A 20,101-nucleotide genomic window follows, 5' to 3' on the forward strand; every position below is an offset into this window, starting at 1 on the left:
GTGTGTTCATTTTTCACATGAGAGTTTCTCTGTTTGCCCCGTCAAGAAAAAATAGCTGCCTATAGTATTTACAGAGCTTGGCACTTTCACAACGCCACCATGGTGTCAGTCTCTGTGTCAGCCCTGGTGGCCCTGTCCCTTCCAAGGGGAACTGTGAGGGGTGCCTGCTGTGGCCTTTTGCAGTTGCCACTCCCTTCAGAGATTGATGAATTGATTGTGGGGCTGCTGCCAGTGTGTCTGTGCCCTGGGCGAAGGTGTCCCGGTTACGAGTGGGAATCCCAGCTATGGCATCCGCCCTGGGGCCACTATTGTAGCGGTCCTGCAGGGGGCCAAGGGGGCTGGTGGCCCCGGGAGCAGCTCCGACTCACATACTGCTGTCACACCCTTGGAGACACAGCAGCACTCTCCCCTACATGGACCTCTGATTGGCTCAGACAAAATGACTCTCTGTGAAGTGCAGCAATTCCACAGGCAAACTACCTGATTGTGCCAAACTTCTCCTGATAATAGCAGTTAATAAAGGACAAAAGAAAGGCTGTGTAGAGCCAGATCCCACAGTTGTGTAATATGTGCTGTTAGTCTGATTTTAGTCTTAGCTGATGACTGGTACGGTAAACAGTTTACTGAGTTAAAACTATTCTCGATCAGCTCCCACTTCATGTAAAAAAAAGAAAAGAGTCTAACTCACATTTAGAGTTTTGACCTTCATTGTTCAGGGTGATACATGCGTCGTCAGGGACGTCAAAGCTGTTTCCCATTAATCTGCTGAAAATGAGGCTCACCTTAAATCAAAGTTCAACATGTGTAGGCATAAGAGGATATTGTGACATCACAACCAGTTTGGAGGCCAGATGTGCAACTTAAAACCTCCGGAGCACACATGAAATCGATTGACTTTCCATTGAACATATATGTGTTGAGGCAACAGTTAGAGTTTTAAAATATTTCACTGTTTATTATGGATTCATCAATGAAGGAGAAGTACGGTTAGGTCAATAATGTGTTGTGCAAAGAGTTTTTGTAGCGTTGCCTCTGTACACCGCCACAGATTTGAAATCCAACAGTCAAGATGTGACTGACGTGCACACACGCCTGCTCCTATAGCGTGGGCTTGATCTGGTTAGATGCTGTGAAGCTGTTTTTCTTAACCATAGAAATAATTCTGCCATCATGTACTCCAGTTGTCCTCTCTGGTTTTTCAGGCCTGTTGGGAGCTGCTGACTTGATCACTGCATTTATACTTCTTAAGAATGTTGTTTCGGCCATTCCTAATTATTTTATTATCGCTTTTATTTATTTGGCTTTTTCAACCTAACGTGGTCTCCCTAACTTGCAATGACATCTCTTAAGAGCCTCGTGTTTTAAAAAATAACAATAAAAACTATAAAATAAAAATTCTAACTTTGAATCGACCTCAGACATTATGTTTAATTTGTCCTTTGAGTTAAAAATGACTGTACAGAAGCAAAACTACAAAAGCAGTGTCTCTGTCAACAAATTGAGGATCAAACTGTTTCAAGAAACCTAGCAGGGCTCTTAAAAGGACACATCACCTCCAAATCAAACACAGGAGTTTGTGTGAGAATTGCCTCGTTCTACCGCATTGCACTCACCACCCACATCAAACGCAGTGTCTTGGTGCTTTGAGCACCAGAAGTATACTCTGTAGCTTCCTTTTATTCAAGCAGACAAACATCTTCAAAACTGGGCAACTTACCCAAGAACAATGATTGATAAATACGGACTCGCACATTTGATTCTGGGGCGAACTGTCAACTTGAAATTGAGTTTGAGCCACAGACAAGAGAAGATAAAAGCAGCACGCTCGTAACCGTGATACGGTTTTCGAATCATGACCGACATGCGCGACAATAAACAATAGCAAGGAAAAAAATGAGCAAGGCAAAGCAAATGTATACTCTGGTATCTTTATTGATTGATGCAGTGTCAGGAATAATTCAATCATTCAACACTTTTGCACCTGCTTGGGTTTTTCTGTCTTAAATTTCCTCCTCTTCATATTATACTCGGTTTTTTTCTCAGAGCAAATCGCCAGCTGGAATGTCGTGCAGCCTCATTTAATATTTTTCTTTATTTGAAAGTTAAAATCAGAAAATAGTCGCTGAAAGAGGGAGGGATGTTTAGCCACATCAGAACTGCTAGTGCATCGGTGTCACAGATCAAAGGTGAGATACTTGAATGCTGGATATTTCTTACATATAAACCTGTTATCAAAGAGAAATGAAACCACTGGCTAAATAAGGCCACGAAAACAATTTTCACACCAAACCGAACGGAATATAATGCACGTCACACACGCACACACAAGCTGCTGTCAGTTATCTGCCAACACGCTGACCCCGTTATCTACAGGTGTATCAACAGCACTTTTGGTTTCACCTCGAAAACCACGGTTCCACTTTCCCGGTTACATCAACATATATACAGTTGCGCCAACATAGAAAAGCATGCTTTTGCATATTAGAAGGTTGTTCGGTAAACTTTACACTAAATCCATAACATTTATTAGTACAGCATTGTTCCAACCAGCAGCAGTGATTAAGACTAACAAATGTAGTCTGAGGAAACAGGCTATTATAATTCGCTTTTATTACAGATCGTGTACAGTATTAACATGCCTTACGATGCAGTATTACTATCATCTTCTCTCCTTATTTTATTTTTTTGTGTGTGAAAAAAACTCCCCCAAATAAACCCAAAACAAAAAATGCAACAGTCTGATCTAATTAGCTAATTAAGGAAAAAATAACTCAACAAAATAAAGAAACACTCCATTAAAAAAACAGACAACACCTTCTATACAATAACAGTGAGTCTAGAGTAATTTTGTGCAACATGAAAAAGTGAGACGCGCATGATGTCATGCCGATTGACGGTGGATAAATCAGCATGAGAAGCGATGCTGCACAAACGGATCGAAAAAACAAAAATAAACATTCAAAACTATGTAAGCTCTCTTAATATTGCCAGTCGCATGCTGTGTTGCATCACTCTCCACAGGGCAGGCCAATAGCAGCATTTTGTTTCTGAGCCACAGAGCTGGTACAGAGTGCCTGTTTGTCATCTGTATCACTTTAGATATCACACCTCGCTGATGCCAGACAAACTGTTTTAACCCCGTCTGTGCCAGGCAACTCAGCTAGAACAAATCTTTATTTACAGCAGCGGCCTGTTACAAGCCCACAAGCCAGTACTGGGATATCTCCATGCAGATTGGGAAGCAGTAATGTACAATGATACTGGGGTTTCTTTTCTTTTTCTGTTTTTAACTAGCTGCCTTTAGCAGTAAATGCACATTAGAATAAAGAAAAAGAAACTATATGAAGCAAAAAAATCAATAAATATCGATATTAAATATATTGTTTCCGACTGTCCAGAACGTAGACACGTTTTGTTTAATTCAACATAAATAAAACTAAATCATAGCTAAAAGTTTTGATCTATGAAGAGCATAATTTGGTTGCAGTATGGACAGTTATATTACATTTATCTGTACGAGTATAATAGTAATAGTACTCCCACTATAATATTATGACATTCTTTATAATTTACACCAGGTCTGTAGTTTCTGAGGGAAGGCTGCTCTGCCGTCACGATTTGAGATCCATCACAATTGCTGAGCTAATTAAATGTTGGTGGAGGTCTGCAAAGTAGAGCAAATTCATATACCTTTACAGTAATATCATACAGTACATATTTATTTGTTTATAGATTGTAAATAACTTAGATAAAATTTGCTTGTAAATGATTAAAAATGCTCACCACAGATTCAAACAAATCAAATTAATCAAAGAACGGAAAAAAAATAAAGAAGTATTTCGAGGGTGGATGGTGGGGGGGAGATGGGGGGAGGGGAGAAAGCCACTGAGAGTCACCCCCTGGGAGCTTTTCAGCATTTTTCTTCTCTATGTAAACACAATGGAACCCCTATAACCACAACCTGGAGCTGGCACCCAGGCTCTTCCCCACTTCACTGACCCGGCCCTTCACTTTTTGTTCTTCAGCTGATTGGCCAGCCAGTCCAGACCCTCGTACAGGCCGTCCCCACTGGTGGCACAGGTGGCTTGAATGTACCAGTTGCGGTGACGTAAGGAGTGCAGGCCCAGCTTGTCTGTGATCTCTGCGGCGTTCATGGCGTTGGGCAGGTCCTGAACAAAATCACAGAGGACAAAGTGTCCGTCAGGAAGTTGGTGAGGCAAGAGGCGTAAAAGCAGGGGGGAACGTAATGTGGCGGATACCTGTTTGTTGGCAAAGACTAGAAGAACAGCATCCCTCAGCTCGTCTTCAGCCAGCATCCGCATCAGCTCCTCTCGAGCTTCGTTGACCCGCTCGCGGTCATTGCTGTCCACCACAAAGATCAAACCTGCAGGAATAAGTTGAAACCGAACAAAAACAATCAGGTCACATCACATTGTTAGGAAAGCATATTGTCAAAGCATGTTTAATGGTTGTCCGGGATTTGAACATGACTAAGATGATGATCATTTGAAACATCTGGAGCCTGTATGCAAATTACATCATCTGAAGGATTAGTCAGATTTTGTCCTCAGGTGCTGGGGGCGAGCGTGCGCTCCAGGATCCGCAGCAGGACTGGAGAGGCCTTTTTTAAAAAAAACAAACAAAACTCTAACCATGCTGGCTGGTCTTTCACCTAAGATGCTTTTGATGCATCTCACCCTGGGTGTTCTGGAAGTAGTGTCTCCAAAGAGGACGGATCTTGTCCTGGCCACCCACGTCCCACACAGTGAAGCTGATGTTCTTGTATTCCACTGTCTCTACATTGAAACCTGGGGTGGAGGAGACAACAAGCAAATAGACAATGGGTCACATAATCTCTAAGACACATGTTTTGTTTTTTTTATTTAGAGGCAGACAGTCACACACCAATTGTGGGGATGGTAGTGACGATCTCCCCCAGCTTCAACTTGTACAGGATGGTGGTTTTCCCTGCAGCGTCCAGCCCCACCATGAGAATCCTCATCTCCTTCTTGCCTATCAGGCTCTTCAACAGGTTCCCAAAGATGTTTCCCATGATGCCTCGGGAGGAGAGGAGGTGGGGGCACAACTGCAACAAAACTGTTACACGGGCTGCTTTGTTGCTATACATAGCAACAAGCAGACAAAACAAACCGTGAACCACGTTTAGAGAGTCGAAACCACACACACACACGCACACACACACACACACACACAAGGAAACATGTGGTGTGACAGTAGCTGTTCAAAAACACATCTCAGCATTGGCACCTCCCTTACTGCTCGCAGCCGTGCCCCCTCAGAGGAAAGCCAGGAAACATATACTTCACACCCCGGCAGGCAGCTGACCTGACTCGAAAGCTGCTCCTTTACAGTGACAGCTCACTGGGAAAGGAGGCAGCCATGCTGGATCTCTGTTATGTGGCTCAGCTTTCATGTGGTGCTGAGTAACCACCTTTTTATGCTCTTTTTAGGCAACTGAAGATATGCCAGGGTAACACTCATTTCATATGACGTTATTATGACACATAACCTAAGGCTGTCTATGGTTGCACACAGTCAGGCTCACAGAGCTGAGGGAGGAGGGTGGCCCTTCAGTGGTAATGGGCCCTTTACAGGCCAACCTTGCCTGTTAACTTGTGCTAACACACACTACACGGGTCGCATTGGTTTTTAGAGGGTTATTTTAAACTAGCAGTCTTCTGTGGGGCAGTGAAGTATCCCTCTTGTGTGTTTTAATGACTGGCCGCTTTTCCTCTGACTAGCTAGGTTTCCATTCATTTCTATCAAACGCACGGACAGCAGGTGCTAGCGTAGCCCGTTGCAGCTGCAGTGGCCGCACATCCACACACATCTGTCATAATGCGAGGCGAAGACGGCGGATGCTGCAGTCGAAGCAGGCGATGAATTTTGAACCCAAATCACGTTTCTTTCGGCTCGATAACATTCACTTTCCGAACATAATCTGCTTGCTATCCTGTGAGCTAACATCGTCGGTATTTAATTGAAAACATAAATAAAATCTCCGGGTCAATTTGTGTGCTATAATCCCCCCTCTTACAGTCACGACAAGCGCGCCAGTCGGCCTCATGTCGTACATTAAGGGTCGTTCATTTCCCCCCTCGCAGCATTTAAAAGGCAACTCAAGCGGTGATAAATGAAACCACCTTTTTAGCGCTCGTATACCTCTTTCAGCAATTTCACCATTTGCATCTCGTTCACACTTACCCGTCAACGGCAGGAAGGGTACCAGCTGGATTCAGGCGAAGGACTGGATGATAGTCTCGCGATGAGCTGCAGCTGTGACACTGCGCGTTCTCGCGGTACTTGGATTGCCAATCTCTCATCGCCCGGCGACTTGTTAAAAGCCAGGAGCTGCTGTCTCCAGCTCTGAAAAGTTACTGTATGCACCATCACCTTACAGCTTATTTGAGGCTTATCTTGTTTTCTTGAGGAACATCAAAGAATAATAAATAGTTTGATAGCGTTATTCCCACTATCTCACATATGACATTTCAGAGGGCCCAAACCAGTTTTAAACGAGAGCCTGCAGGCAAGCACGCTTGAATAATTAAAACAGGAATCATCTTAATGAATAAGTAAATGGCTGACTGTAACAGGATGCCAAGTGATACTTCCTGGCAGTGTTTCACAGATAATGAGGTGACAGGAGGGGACAAAAGCATAGACTGAATCGATGTTGCAGTTGGTTTACCTTTGAGCATTATTTTATTTATTAAAAATGTCAAATATTTCTATGGCTTTTTGGCGCCTATGCTATCTAATGAGATTGCTTCATGCATGTGAGTCCAAACCACTGCAGACTCACTTCCCTCATAGTTATAAGATGTTTTTCTTCTTTTCTGTAGCCATCTCTTTAAAATAAAAAAAGGTTCTGAATGAAGTTAAATAAAACCAAACCTGGGGTCAATGCCTTCTCTCTTTCTTGTTTTCTGTCATGCACTTTTGCATTGTACACTTGCAAACTGCACTGCACTTTGAAATTAAAGGACATTAAAAAAAAAAAAAAAGAAGTCGCCTAAAGAAGAAGCCAATGTGAACAAACGGCACTCCTTCAAACCGGCCCTGCAGCCATAGGTGAGTCCAACATTTGCCTCATTCCTCCTCCGTGCTGTGTGCCAGTCAGTGGTCCAGTAATAGATGTGTTTATCAATTCAGCGGTGGAGGCAGCGAGGAATAAAGAGGGGAGCAGATGTTTGCAGCTGCAGACCAGATTACGGGGTGGAGTGGATGGTGGGGTAAGCATGCAGGAGTTTGTGTGCGCGGGGAGTTTGGAGAGGGTTACAGGGGGGTTAAAGCGGGCCCGGGTGGTGGCAGGAGAGGTAGGGTGGGGAGTTATGACTTAAGGGAGCCTTTCCTCTGAAGTGTCTGCCAGCGTGCACCCCAGCAAACACAATCACAAGTCTCGTTGGTTCTGCTAGCTGAACTAATGAGGGCCTGCACGTTGAGGGCAGGGGCTTTGATGTTCTGGGTAGCTGGCTCCTTGTGTTTTCTCTCCCGCTCTCCTCTGCCTGTCCCACATCAAAAATGAAAGGGGAGTTGAGAAGCAGATGTTTCGAGGCATATATTTATACAGAGTACACTTTATTCACCCCATTCGCCACACTCGATTTGTCCTTTGCTTGTGCATCTCTGCCGTATGTGCAGCAAAATCTATCTCGCTATCTTCATATCCAACTAAACACACTAAATCGCCTTATTTATACATATAATCATGCTGTCAGTCAAAGTGGGTAACTTTTATCTCTCCTTACTTCCTCTCTCTCTGCCTGCCTCTCTTTAATTTCAGCCCAGTCTGGATGTCATTACTGCAGGGGGGGTGGGGGCAGTCAATGTGTTGCTATGTATGTGTCTCTGTCTGCAATGATGAAGGGGAGAATGGGGAAAGGGGCGAAGTAAGTAAGAGAAACAGAGCGAGAGAGAGAAAGCAATCCCAGGCTGTCCACCAACCTCTGTCTCACACATGGTTAGAAACAGTGACAGGAAATTCCCTTTCGCAGCAGCTCCAGGGTGAAATGATAAAGGAATGAAGAAATCCAAACCAGAAATCCAAGCCCTTATCATTCCATACCTCTTCGCTGTCTTCTTTTTTTTTTTTTTGCTCCTTCTCTAAATACCAAAAAAGATCAAGTGCTCAATTCAGCCACTGGCGCTGTCATTCCTTCGGAGTTCAGGGATATTTACCAAAGTCCATGCAAACAGGACTTAATTGGCATTAAATCCTATGTGGCAAAAAAAAGCTTTTCCCAGCAGGCCAAGCATGGAGACGGTTTGGATTATCTAAGATATCGAGGAATGCTGCTATCATAAATCGAGTCAAGTGGCGACAGGAGCATTTTGCTAAATCTACAGTTCATTTGTGCGCAACAACATGCATGTTTTTGATTGAGCGTCGGGTGCCAGCGTTCCTACATGTCTTGGTACGTAAACCAACCCATGCAAGCATTTATGTGCATGTGTTTATATTTGTGTAGTCTGTCTCCCAGGTAACAGGGATACAGCGTCCCCAAAGCACGTGGTTCAACAAGTCCCTTCCTTGGCTATGAACTCTGGACAGATGATCCCCTTAGATGCTCGCACAGCAAAGACTGGTATAATCACCCCCATTCTCTGCTCTCTTGATGCTTCTCTCCAGTAATAAAAGTCATACTTTAAGGAAACAATATCCTGCAGCCATAAAAAGTCCTTCTCTCAGCATGAAGTGGCCATAAAAAAGGCTCTCACCTCCCAAATCTGTAGTGCACAGAGCCTACCCCCCATTTACACAGCAACAGACGCACACTCTTCAGCGTCATTTCAGGACTAAAGTAGGTCCATCTCTCACTTTGACATGTAGTACATGTGGGAAGAATCTAAGGAGTGCTCAGACTGATGAAATGGACAAAAGCAAGCACGAAATATCAAGAGCCCAGTCACAATTTCATAGGAAAGTGACACAAATCACAGTACAGTCATACCCAAGAGACAGCATTTTTGCTGCCACAATAATGATACAGAGTCATAAAAAACATGACCACTAGCAACCATACTCATGAAGTGATTACTATTGTTACCATTATATAAATATATAAATCTGAATCATTAGTCGTACAATCTAGAGATTTGTTGCTTCCAGTTTCCCATCTTGAGTTTTACAAGTGTACAAGCTTGGACGAGCATCTGAAAGTCCTGCATGTGAGAAAGCGCTGTGTCAAATTCATTCGCCCTTCCAAAAAAAAATTTGTCTTCTTTGATCAGTAAAGAGAGATTGTGAGACAAGTTCCCAAATTAGTACTTTTCAGAGTCACACACGAGTATTATTTTGGTACAAATGGAGAAAGAAAATGAGACTGTTCTGTCTGCACACTGCTTCACCGTGCTGACCACATGGCCACCATCAATCTGTCATTCACTGAAAAAAGACAGGCTCTAGTACAATATTAATATTAATAATAATACATTTACAATTATAGACATACACATTCAAATAAACTGTTACTGTACAATAAGATGAGTCAGCTTGTAGACGCTGAAGCTCCTCTGCTGTTGCGTTTTCTTTCTTTCTTTTTCTTTGTGGGTCTCAAACGATGAAGTATGGGCCATTTTCATGGCTGAAAGGCCAGCGTCTAAACAGGCCATGGGAAGACAAATGACATGAGTCACCTCTTCAATCTCTGACTTGGCATTTTGAGAATAACAGCGTCTACAAAAAGAAAATAGATCCCAGATGATGGACTTAAAAAAAAGAGGGTGGGTGGGGGGTAAACAGGATCTCTGGGAGAGTTGCACAAGGAGCAAAAACAAAAGCTCGAACAACATGAGTGGGCGAAGGGACAGGCTCGCCATCTTGAGTCCTGGATGAGTAAAAGCCGCTCGAACTGAGGGGGGAACAGACTGACGTCTACTTGCACACGTTGACCCACTCTGTGTGACGACACTCCTCGCACAGCACGTAACAACACCAGTGAAATCTGCAATTGCAGCGCTCGCTGCGTGTCTGTTTGAGGATGTTGTGTCCACGGCCGCAGCACAGCGAGCTGCAGCTGTCTGTGCTGTAGCTAGTTTTGTTGCAGATTCGTCCGTGTGTTCCCGGAGAGTCTATGGACACGTCGTGCTCACAAAAGTCAGGAGACTTCTCAAAGTACACCAGCTCTCTGGACATGATTCGACGACGCCCTCCGCCGAGACCCCCTTGGGTTCCGCTGGCGCCGTTTTCTGTCCGAGGGTTGAAAACCCCATTATTCTTGTTCTGAGAGTTGACAAAAATGGCTGTCAGGAACTTTTCTTTGAGTATGGAGCCCACAAGACGGAACTCTGGAGACACATGCCAGCAGGTCTTAAACTGACAGCTCCCTGATGTGCCGTGACATTTGCATTTCCTTGTCATGTTGTCAGTCACTATCTGTGTAAAGAATAACACTGTAAGCAAACTCCAACAACAACCAAAATGATAATGAGTGCTGAAGGTCAGAGGGACAACAGCTGAAAAGCACAATATTCACCTGTCGTCCCACACGGTTGTTATGTATCCTCATGCGGGCGTGGATATCTCTTGGAGACCCCCGGGAGTCGAGCCAGTCCCTGGAAAAGCGATCCCCGAAACGGATGTCATGACTGCACCCCCCCCACTCCCAGGTGTCTTGCATAGAGCTTAGTTCATCCGGTAAGGGCTTGAGAAGGGCTGAGGGGTGGGCTGAGCGCAGGTTAGTGGGCAGGCTGCCACGATGACCATTCAGCTCTGAGGGTAATGACCGTGTTAAGTCGATGCCTGCCCCACCCTTCTGAAGCGTCTGCAGCTGCAGCTGTGTGAGTTTCAGCCGGATCTTGTCATCGTCCTGGCGACGCTTGGCCTCGCAGCCACACCCCCGCAACTTGCCCATGCTGCAAGCCGAGGCCACAGAGTGAGCCACGCCCGCTGCCAGCAAGGCCAGAGAGAAGGCACTCTCCCGAAAACCTAGGAGCAAGAAGAACACACTCAGAGAGGTTGAAACCATAAAGACTGCAGCTCTAAAAATGTCATTTACCTGTGTACAGCACAATCTGTATTCTCATACCTGCACTTTTCTACCATAAACCCCAGGATCACATACTGACTATCATTAGCCTGCCTCAGACTCTCACCCCTGTTGAGGATGGAGTTGTGGAGCGGCAGCTTGCCAAAGCCCTCCAGCGAGGAGCAGTTCCAGCGCTGGTCCCGGAGTTGGTGCTGGCATTCATGGATGGCCACTTGGATCCCCTGCAGAGCAGATGCTGTCACATCAGGGTTCCTCACACACATCCGCATCTGACGTTTACTGAGGCCTGCCAGCCTGAGGCACACAGAGTTAGGGGTTAGCACTGGATCTCCTGCCACCTTCAGGCTGAGGATATCATTACACAGCACCCTGCAGGGAGAGTGGGAGAAAGAGTGGGGAAGTGAGATGGTGTGTGTGTGTGTGTGTGTGGGGGGGGGGGGGGGTCATCGGAGATGGTCAACAGTTCATTAGTCAAGCCCAGAGGAATATGAGGCAATGGGAGGGGGTTCAGTACACTTAAGAAAAATACAAACCCAATAAATAATTAAGAGAGATATGATATAATTCATTCTTTATGGGAAATACACCTACCAATAAAATGCGTCCAAAAGTATTTGCTGCACTGTTTCTGCTCCAGTGTCAGTTGGTTAAAGGAGGGAAAATATAATTCTAAACAGATTATCCAGCTGAGAAATATCAAAAACAGATTTAATGGCCAAATGCATCTTATAAAGAAATAACGAGACTGAAAGTGAAATCACTTTGGAATTATTTTGACTCGTTTAAAGCTAAACCACTCAATTAACACTGATTGCACTTTTTTTAAATTTAACTTTACACGAAACCAGACTTCGAAATACAATGACTAATAATTCGTTTTTAATGTTTTTGTTTTTTTTAAAAATAGCTAAATTATTCATTTGAATAGTAACCTATGCAAAGAACTTCCCGCAACTCTGCCGAATCTCGTGCAGCCACAGTCTGCAACTCTCCTGGCGCTCTCAAGTGCACTTACGTGATTGCAGGTGACATAAGTGCTGCTGCCAAAATCAGGAATTGGTCCCAACGGAGTTTGTTTGATAGCTCCATTTTGTTGTGCGTCTTTCGCGACGTGACATTAAAACACTGGTAGTGATGGTCCGCGTCGAATAAGAAAATCGAAAGGACGATGTCTGCAGTATTATCGATGCACCGCCAAACGACCGAGGAGTGAAGACGGAGAGCAGAGGAGGTCGGAGGAGAGAATGAAGTGGAGGAGGAGGGGGAGGAGGGGGGTGAAAGAAAGAGGGGAGGGGAGTAGATGCCTCTACAGGCGGCTGTTTGCAAAATATTGGCCAGGATGAGAATTGGATCACCAGTTGATACTTTAATTATTCGATAACGGGATCATTCACCCAAGCGTAAAATGACGTCTCCAACATTTTACGCACAAGCACTTTACAAGCATTGCGGGACAGCGATTTCGAATTAAGCAGGTATTTAGAAATACTGGATCCAATGATCATATTTATAAGGATTAAAAAAATACATATTTATATATGCATGTACTTGTTCCTACTCTCTTTTGGTGTGATGGGAGGAATAAGGTAATTTGGTCCTACATTTTGGGGGAGAACACAGAAATCCTCGATGAGATGAAATATGGAAACTCAAGGAAGATTTTGTTCATAAAGCGGTGAGTTATTTTAAATAATGAAGGGGGAGGGGAGAGCTGCTGGTTCCACTGTACGACAGGGAGGCAGCAGCAGGCAGGCGGCTCCGCTAACAGACCCTCCAACAATACTGTTTTTAAGTCTTGTGCTCCCCCTTCCTCCCACCTCCATCAGAGCGGCTGCGCCTCATTGTTGTGCTTGAAACAACTTCACATTGTCAATCTAAAGTCTTTATTTCAAAGCAACGAAAGAAAAAAATGGCTAGAGTAACAGACTGTTATTTACAATGTTGTGCAATTACGACCGCTGACAAAACTCTAATGACAAATTATTTTTAGGGATTCAAAAGAACTGACAGACTAAAACACCTTATTGGAGACAACATATCTATTAAAAATCTTTTCTATGGTCACTGTTGAGTAAGCTTATGTAGCAAGTTGCCCGGGCCTTCAGTGTGGACGCGAATCAATCCGTATATCGATCCAGGTTATCCAAAATTAAACATAACATTGCTGCTGGGAGCGAAAGGTGCTTGTGTGCTACTTTCATAAAATTAAGTTAAAACCCCCCTCGAACACGGTTCGCTTAGTGACACCAATTCATCTAATCTCCTTCCATTCCCTAAGCTGCAGCAATGAAAAGTGCATTAGCATTCTGCCTTGGTGTGTATATCTAAGTGGCTTAAAAAGTGATTTGAAGTTGATTTGTATATAAAAGGCCCCCTTTATCCGGATTGAAGCTCTAATCTGCTCGGTGTCGCATGACTGCTCCAGGAAACCCGTTTGAGCAAATTCATATAAGGCTCGGGTAAAAACGTAGGGTGGCTGTCATTAAAGCCTTTTTTCTCTCTTTTTTTAAAGCCTACTTCCTTTTACTGTCATCTGAGGGAGAGACAGAGAGGTGCGGAGGAAGGGGGAGAGATTACTCACCTACAACCTCTGCAATGACTAATGTGGAATATGCAAATTAGCAGATAAATGTCACAAAATGAACCAATATGGAGAAGTTTGGGGACATTTAAGCTTGCTCCTAGTCTGGGGTTTGATGGAGATGCCGCAAAGTGGCTCAAGCTGTGATTACACTGGGTTACATTGCGTCGAGGGAGGTCTGCAAGCCAGATGTTTGGACTGGTTTTTATCCTTAGTCGTCCCCCTCTTTTCCTGGTTCATCATACATCAAACTTCTGATTGGAGGCCATATTTCATGTCTTCCGTGTTTGAAAAATATTTAAGTAGCCCAGCAGGCAGTGTGAGTTATAGGACAATTACGAGCTTATTATTGCTTCTGCAGGCATTCACGTTTCGCTGTGCGTGTGCGCGTTCGCTCTTATATGATAAAGACGGCTGATAACACGTTTTATTGAGAGGAAAGTAACCTTAAGGGATAACATTCACTTTTAAAAATACATATATATCATTTACATGTAATAATGAATAAACTCGATCTGTAGGAGTTTAAGTGTGAAAAAAAGAACATGTGCAGAAATGGCCTTAGTCACTGCACATTTTAAGAGCGCATTTGGAGAGAGGAGGAGATGCGGTTAGGGAGTAGGCTAATCCAACCACCGGGTAAAAAGGGCAGTTTCAGATGGCTCATATTGCGCTGTAACTATACTGTACCGTGACACCAGCTTTGAGCAGCGGCGAAGCACCAAAGCGGGCGCACCCACAGCATCTGTACCAACTCATCACTGCTCCAGGGCTCCGGGGGAACTTCTCTCAGCAAGACTGGATGCGGAGGCTAGCTGCGCGGTCACTGAAAGGGGAAGAAAATACTTTTAGCCGTACACGTTTACAGGGAATCGATTCTGTGATGACCGTGAGATTCCACAATATGCGTAACACCGTGGACTGCCCTGCTTTTCTCTCCCTCTCTCTCCCTTCCTTTCTTTTTTCTGCTCAGTTGTTTCCTTATTCATTGTGCGTCCTATGAAGAGCATTAACTATCCCTCCCTCCAATCCTATTGAAAAGGCTCCGAAAAAAAAAACAGGGAGATGAGAGCAGCAAATCCCTTTTTTATTCCCCTCGTAGCGCTCAATAAGAGAAGAATGTGTTGCCTATCAGTCACCGAGGGGATCAAGTCTTCGGAACTGTCCCACGCGTTCAATGCGCCGTGCAAAGCATCACTGAGAGAGACAGAGTGAAGAGGACTGCAGCAGCAGCAGCAGCAGTAGCATCCTGCCCGGACACCTCACAGCACAGCAACCTGTCTCCACTCAAGAGCCATTTAAGTTAATTAGGACTTCCTTCTCTCACCTTTCAAGTCCTCTCCTCGGATTGTGGCGTGGTGAGTATATCCAACCTGCTCATTTTCAAAACTCAGAACTCAAAACTCAAGTTGATCATTAAGATAAAAGTGACACAGTATGTTTGCATGTTTGGAACAAGAAACAAAAGGTGTTGTATTTTCTTGTTTTTTTTTTGTATATATATATATATATATACATATATATATATATATATATATATATATATATCACCAAATAATGACATTCTCCTCCTCATTTTTGAACTGAAGCCACGATGAGGAGTCTGGCGCTGCTGTTAGGGGTGAAAGCCGCTTGCATCCTCTTGGTGTCTTCGCTCTCGGGCACAGGGGCAGTCAACAACAGCGGCCGGTGGTGGTGAGTTGAGCAGATACTGATGATGCACTAATCGCGTTATGCCACTGGAAAACCTCATCCGCAAAGTTAAGTGCCAGCTTATAGGAGCCCTCTGGAAAACAGGGCGTTTTATTGAGTTGCCACATTTCGTGCAGCTTGATCGAAATAATGTGTTAGTTTTGGAGCCGCTCGCAGCTTCTGTTTGAAAAAAAGAAAAAGAAAAAAAGGGCAACCATATAGGATTGATGCTTAATGCTTCCAGGTTGCTCTACGTGAGCGAAACAGCCCCAAAAAACATTTAGGGTGTTTTTTTCCAGTCTTTAATTTATTGTGCCTGCAGTGAAATTAACCACAGCACACAGTTTAACAATAAAATAATTACATAATAATTACAGCATTTTTATTTGCGGTTGATTTAATTCCCTCTCTCTCGCTTTCTCTCTGGCTCCTTTTTTGGACACTGCGGTTTGAACACGAGACAAGATTTTTCAGTCCAGTGTGGAATAAATTGAATATGGATTTAGAGGGGTTCTTTTTATTTGTTTTTTGTTTCTTGTTTTCCGGGGACACGTTGATCTAATACTGGATATAGTTAAGCGATCATAAACTTTGCGGCAACGGTACAGAATTTAGATTTTTAAAACCAAAATAAAACCGGACCTATAGCTTCGCACATTTTCTTGTTTTTAACAAAAAACTGTGGGTCAGGGGTTTGTTGAGGTAACGATTCAACAAACGGTTTTTGCGGTTTTATTAGATGGACAAGGTTTTCGCACAGTGGCAGTGCGCTTTCAAGCATTTGAAAGATCAGCTGGCATCCAAAAGACGCCTAGAAAGCACACACACACACACACACACACACACACACACACACACACACACACACACACACACACACACACACACACACACACACACACACACACACACACCGGTGACTTTGGGAATTAAGAAAATATTCAGAAGATGAGATTATTATTTAAGTTCCCAGGCCTCTCACCGCACCACTGTCTGGGTCAAACCTCTAACAGGCCCAGGCTCGCCCGCTTTTCCGGATGATAATGCTGAACAGCAAAACGCCGCCAATACACGACACATGAATGAAAAATGTTGACACATAAACCACAGAAAATACCAAATAAAGTGGAAAATTACACAGCCTGTGTGCTGAAACGCCAAAAGTGTTCTAAAACCAGCGAAATGGGTGCATTTAAACCCCGTTCAGTGATCCAAGATTTGGATAAAGCTGAAGACGCACAGGTGCCACGTTTGGGCACAAATATGGACACGACACTTAAAAAAAAGAAAGAAAGAAAAAGCAACATCTCTCTCTCTCTCTATGCTATAGTAATAAATAATTACAGTTATTTGTTTCTATATGCTGTGGATGGATGACAGCATTTTTATAGCTTTTTAAATATTTGGCACAGAGGGGTGTTTAAAGGCCTACGTCTTAATGACATTTTGACAGAATGGACATATTTTTAGCTGAAGTTGCACCTTAAATCACATTTGGAGGAACCTTGTATGCTTATCTTTAATGTGATTTAACATATATGTAGGGAATCTTAACTGCCAAGCTAATAACATTAATTTGATACTACACAGATAAGAAATCTGTCAATTATTGTAATCCTTTATTATTATTATTATTATTATTATTATTATTATTATTATAACATAATGGATCCTGAGTATTTAGCAGACAAATGTGCTTACATATTCTAATTGTGAAACTGACAAGTAATCGCAGCCAGTCCAAGTTTTTATGAAGACATAAAAATAGCTTCATGTTATCTGCCAAGAGTGAAATATACACTGTTAGTCAGAGACAAAGTGTCTTCTCATGATCTTGGAACTGAATGTGAGACTCTGTTTATTACTTTAGCACATAATGAAAACTGTAATTTCAAAGGAGCAACACTCATTGGATGCCAAGAGCCATCAGTTAATGAGTTTAGAGGGTCACCTATAGAGCTTCATGCATGAACTGCCAGCTCCTTGACTCTGAATTCCCTTGTCCTTATGTTGCGCCAGGGGTATTGTCAATGTGGCTTCCTCGTCCAACCTCCTCACCAATTCCAAGAACGTGCAGTTGGTCCTGGACCCAAGCCTGGCCCTTCTGAGCCGTCGCCAGCGCCGGCTGATTCGGCAGAATCCTGGCATCTTGCATGCCATCGCCGCTGGACTGCACACTGCCATAAAGGAGTGCAAGTGGCAGTTCCGCAACCGCCGCTGGAACTGCCCGACCACCCACAGTCCAGCAGTTTTTGGCAAAATTGTCAATCGTGGTGAGCCCCTCTTGTCTTTCTCACCAGGAAATATTTGGACAATTTTGGACAGGATGTAACAGAATCGCTTGTACGCATTTGAAAGGCTTTGTCTGTAAATGATTTCCAGTTTTGGGCAAAAAAGAAAAAAAAAGGCAAATATAAAGTCCAAAACGCTGGATATGGTTCTGATGGGAAGTTTTTGTGTTGTTTCTTCAGGTTGCCGAGAGACCGCATTTGTATTTGCCATTACCAGCGCAGGAGTGACCCACGCTGTGGCTCGTTCCTGCTCAGAGGGGGCCATTGAGACGTGCACATGCGATTATCGCCGCCGAGGTCCTGGAGGACCAGACTGGCACTGGGGGGGCTGCAGTGACAATGTGGATTTTGGCCGGATGTTCAGCCGTGAGTTTGTGGACTCCAGTGAGAGGGGCAGAGATCTGCGCTACCTCACGAACCTGCACAATAACGAAGCCGGCAGGATGGTAAGACTTGCTTTACTCGTCTACTAAGACTGTTTGTCCGAGTTCTACTTGAAATGAATGTATTAATGAGTGAGATATCATGAGTAATCTTTAGTCTTCCTTTCTCAGACTGTGTCATCAGAGATGCGTCAGGAATGCAAGTGCCATGGCATGTCTGGCTCCTGCACAGTGCGCACCTGCTGGATGCGCCTGCCCAGCTTCCGCACAGTGGGAGACTTTCTTAAGGACCGGTTTGATGGCGCATCCAGAGTTGTTTATGCCAACAAGGGCAGCAACCGTGCCTCTCACCGAGCCGATCCACGCCATCTAGAGCCTGAAAACCCAGCTCACAAACCCCCTTCGTCTATGGATCTTGTCTATTATGAGAAATCACCCAACTTCTGCTCCTACAATGGCAAAACTGGCACTCTGGGAACATCGGGGAGAACGTGCAACAGCTCTTCTCCGGGCCTGGATGGCTGTGAGCTGCTATGCTGCGGACGTGGGTTTAAGTCCCGGACTGAGAGCGTGACTGAACGCTGCCACTGCACATTCCACTGGTGCTGTCATGTCAGTTGTCTGAACTGCACCAGTACAAGGACGTTACATCAGTGTCTATGATCAAATATGGGCACCTAGGCACACATGTGCTTTAAGATGTTAGGCTGAAGCTGGAAAAGGTTCAAGGCGGGTAAACTAATACAGGGAAATTCTGGCACAAAAATTCAATCAGTGTTTTTAAACTTAGGAGAAAGGGAAAGCACAAGTATGTGAACAGGGTATAGAAGGAGTGCATGTCTTACTCTTTATTACTTAACCTTAAGTAAATTAACACTACAACGATACTTGTAGAATGGGAATTGTCCCTCAAGTGTTTACATGCTAGATAAATAGGAGTAAATGGACAAAAGGATGTGGTGGAGAATTGATCGTTGTAACCAGGTACCACTAGGGCCTTGTTTCTCCCCAACAAAGGGCAGAAACTGGACACAATGTTTCACAGATGTTTCTGTGGCCACAGAGCCACAAACATATGCTCTCATAAACTGGCGAGGACCTCTAACAAGAGGAAGCTTATTTAAAAAAAAGAAAAAAAAGAAATCTGTGTTTTGTTTTCTCTTGCTGAAGTTTGGCGTCCCTCCCATGAAACTGGCTGAAGTTTATCTCCCTGGATGGGATATCTGTTCCATGCTTGTGTACTTAGGAATTGTATGCAACCCAACCACTTCTAGTTTCCCTGCCACATTTGCCCATTTTGTTTAGATTTCTCCAGATCTGAATTCACCTCAGCCACATGTACCACTCCAGCTTGCAACAGGATGGTCCTTATTGTACATGACTAGGAGTAGGGAGCACAGAAACCAAGTGAGTGAATCTTACTGAGGCAATGTAATTTGAATGTATTATCAATACACTGAATATCACGACGTGATTTAAGCAAATCTGAGGGATCAATAATGAAAATATCATAAAACACTAATAAAACAATGAATAGAAATGTGACCAATATACAAATTTCCCACAAATGCATGCAGGAAGGATTAAAATATTGCAGGTTAAAGTAGGCAAATGGTGCGTTGTTGGGGTTTTTTTTTTCAAGGTAGGTTGAATGAAAATATTTTAAAGAATACAGACTGAAAAAGAAACAAACTGTGTATCAGCTAAGAGGACCAAAATCTGTAAATATTAAAATATCTGATTATATTTATAAAGATGTCACTTGTATGTTTTCTAAATGATTTATGTGCCTGTCAGTGGCTGGAGAATATGCTATCAGTAGAGTCAGGTCAGAGGATGTTTTCATCGTTTGGCTCTTTCTATGTAGGTGTAACGTAGCGGGTTAAAAAAAAATACTCTTGATAGAAAAAGACTGTTATCACTTCTTTGCTTTTTTTCTGTAAAAAAAACACTCATGTTTGGTCATGCACTGAATATTTCCCTTTTTTTTTACTAGTGTAAATATATAAAATATTTATTTCTGAGGATTTTTATACTGTTCTAGAGAGTAAGAGAATACTTTTTTTTTAGATTTTAATCAAAAGACTTAGGTTCCAGTTGGTTTTGTACTGTACGATAGAACAATAAAGTCTATATTTTCAA

General features: G+C 43.5%; 3 protein-coding genes across 6 annotated transcripts; 1 reads left to right on the forward strand and 2 right to left on the reverse strand.

Moving 5' to 3' along the window:
* Nucleotides 1-1,924: 1,924 nt before the first annotated feature.
* arf3a (ADP-ribosylation factor 3a) lies at nucleotides 1,925-6,359 on the reverse strand. 2 transcript variants are annotated; one of them, XM_080899965.1, is made up of 5 exons: nucleotides 6,226-6,359; nucleotides 4,906-5,120; nucleotides 4,698-4,808; nucleotides 4,260-4,384; nucleotides 1,925-4,169 (listed from the first exon to the last, which is right to left on the reverse strand). In XM_080899965.1, the coding sequence occupies exons 1-5, from the start codon at nucleotides 6,342-6,344 to the stop codon at nucleotides 4,008-4,010; spliced, it is 732 nt and encodes a 243-aa protein (XP_080756091.1). In that variant the 5' UTR covers nucleotides 6,345-6,359; the 3' UTR covers nucleotides 1,925-4,007. The 2 variants fall into 2 exon arrangements, with proteins under 2 accessions (XP_080756091.1, XP_080756092.1); XM_080899966.1 differs by having other exon boundaries at nucleotides 4,906-5,097; nucleotides 6,226-6,279.
* Nucleotides 6,360-7,585: 1,226 nt separating this feature from the next.
* On the reverse strand, nucleotides 7,586-14,387 carry wnt10b (wingless-type MMTV integration site family, member 10b). Of its 3 annotated transcripts, none has more exons than XM_080899963.1 (4): nucleotides 14,284-14,387; nucleotides 11,119-11,306; nucleotides 10,500-10,951; nucleotides 7,586-10,399 (listed from the first exon to the last, which is right to left on the reverse strand). In XM_080899963.1, exons 2-4 carry the CDS (start codon nucleotides 11,279-11,281, stop codon nucleotides 9,899-9,901), a joined length of 1,116 nt encoding a protein of 371 aa, XP_080756089.1. In that variant the 5' UTR covers nucleotides 11,282-11,306; nucleotides 14,284-14,387; the 3' UTR covers nucleotides 7,586-9,898. The 3 variants fall into 3 exon arrangements, with proteins under 3 accessions (XP_080756089.1, XP_080756088.1, XP_080756087.1); XM_080899962.1 differs by lacking the exon at nucleotides 14,284-14,387 and adding an exon at nucleotides 12,028-14,277; XM_080899961.1 differs by lacking the exon at nucleotides 14,284-14,387 and adding an exon at nucleotides 12,028-14,277 and having other exon boundaries at nucleotides 11,119-11,381.
* Nucleotides 14,388-14,818: 431 nt separating this feature from the next.
* On the forward strand, nucleotides 14,819-20,101 carry wnt1 (wingless-type MMTV integration site family, member 1). Its single transcript, XM_080899964.1, has 5 exons — nucleotides 14,819-14,951; nucleotides 15,183-15,288; nucleotides 17,305-17,558; nucleotides 17,757-18,022; nucleotides 18,131-20,101. The coding sequence occupies exons 2-5, from the start codon at nucleotides 15,188-15,190 to the stop codon at nucleotides 18,620-18,622; spliced, it is 1,113 nt and encodes a 370-aa protein (XP_080756090.1). The 5' UTR covers nucleotides 14,819-14,951; nucleotides 15,183-15,187; the 3' UTR covers nucleotides 18,623-20,101.

Source organism: Rhamphochromis sp. 'chilingali' (genome assembly GCF_963969265.1).
Source record: "Rhamphochromis sp. 'chilingali' genome assembly, chromosome: 12".
NCBI classification, from domain to species: domain Eukaryota; kingdom Metazoa; phylum Chordata; class Actinopteri; order Cichliformes; family Cichlidae; genus Rhamphochromis; species Rhamphochromis sp. 'chilingali'.

Excerpts from the sequence above, each read along its gene's own strand:
- wnt10b (XM_080899961.1), bottom strand. The coding sequence starts at position 12,101 with ATGGAGCTATCAAACAAACTCCGTTGGGACCAATTCCTGATTTTGGCA. Across the intron at positions 11,382-12,027 it reads CTTATGTCACCTGCAATCAC|GGTGCTGTGTAATGATATCC; the intron begins GTAAGTGCACTT and ends CTCTCCCTGCAG. Across the intron at positions 10,400-10,499 it reads ACAACCGTGTGGGACGACAG|ATAGTGACTGACAACATGAC; the intron begins GTGAATATTGTG and ends TTCTTTACACAG.
- arf3a (XM_080899965.1), bottom strand. The coding sequence starts at position 6,344 with ATGAGAGATTGGCAATCCAAGTACCGCGAGAACGCGCAGTGTCACAGC. Across the intron at positions 5,121-6,225 it reads ACCCTTCCTGCCGTTGACGG|CAACAAAGCAGCCCGTGTAA; the intron begins GTAAGTGTGAAC and ends TGCTATGTATAG. Across the intron at positions 4,170-4,259 it reads TAGTCTTTGCCAACAAACAG|GACCTGCCCAACGCCATGAA; the intron begins GTATCCGCCACA and ends GATTTTGTTCAG.
- wnt1 (XM_080899964.1), top strand. The coding sequence starts at position 15,188 with ATGAGGAGTCTGGCGCTGCTGTTAGGGGTGAAAGCCGCTTGCATCCTC. Across the intron at positions 15,289-17,304 it reads AACAACAGCGGCCGGTGGTG|GGGTATTGTCAATGTGGCTT; the intron begins GTGAGTTGAGCA and ends ATGTTGCGCCAG. Across the intron at positions 17,559-17,756 it reads TGGCAAAATTGTCAATCGTG|GTTGCCGAGAGACCGCATTT; the intron begins GTGAGCCCCTCT and ends TTGTTTCTTCAG.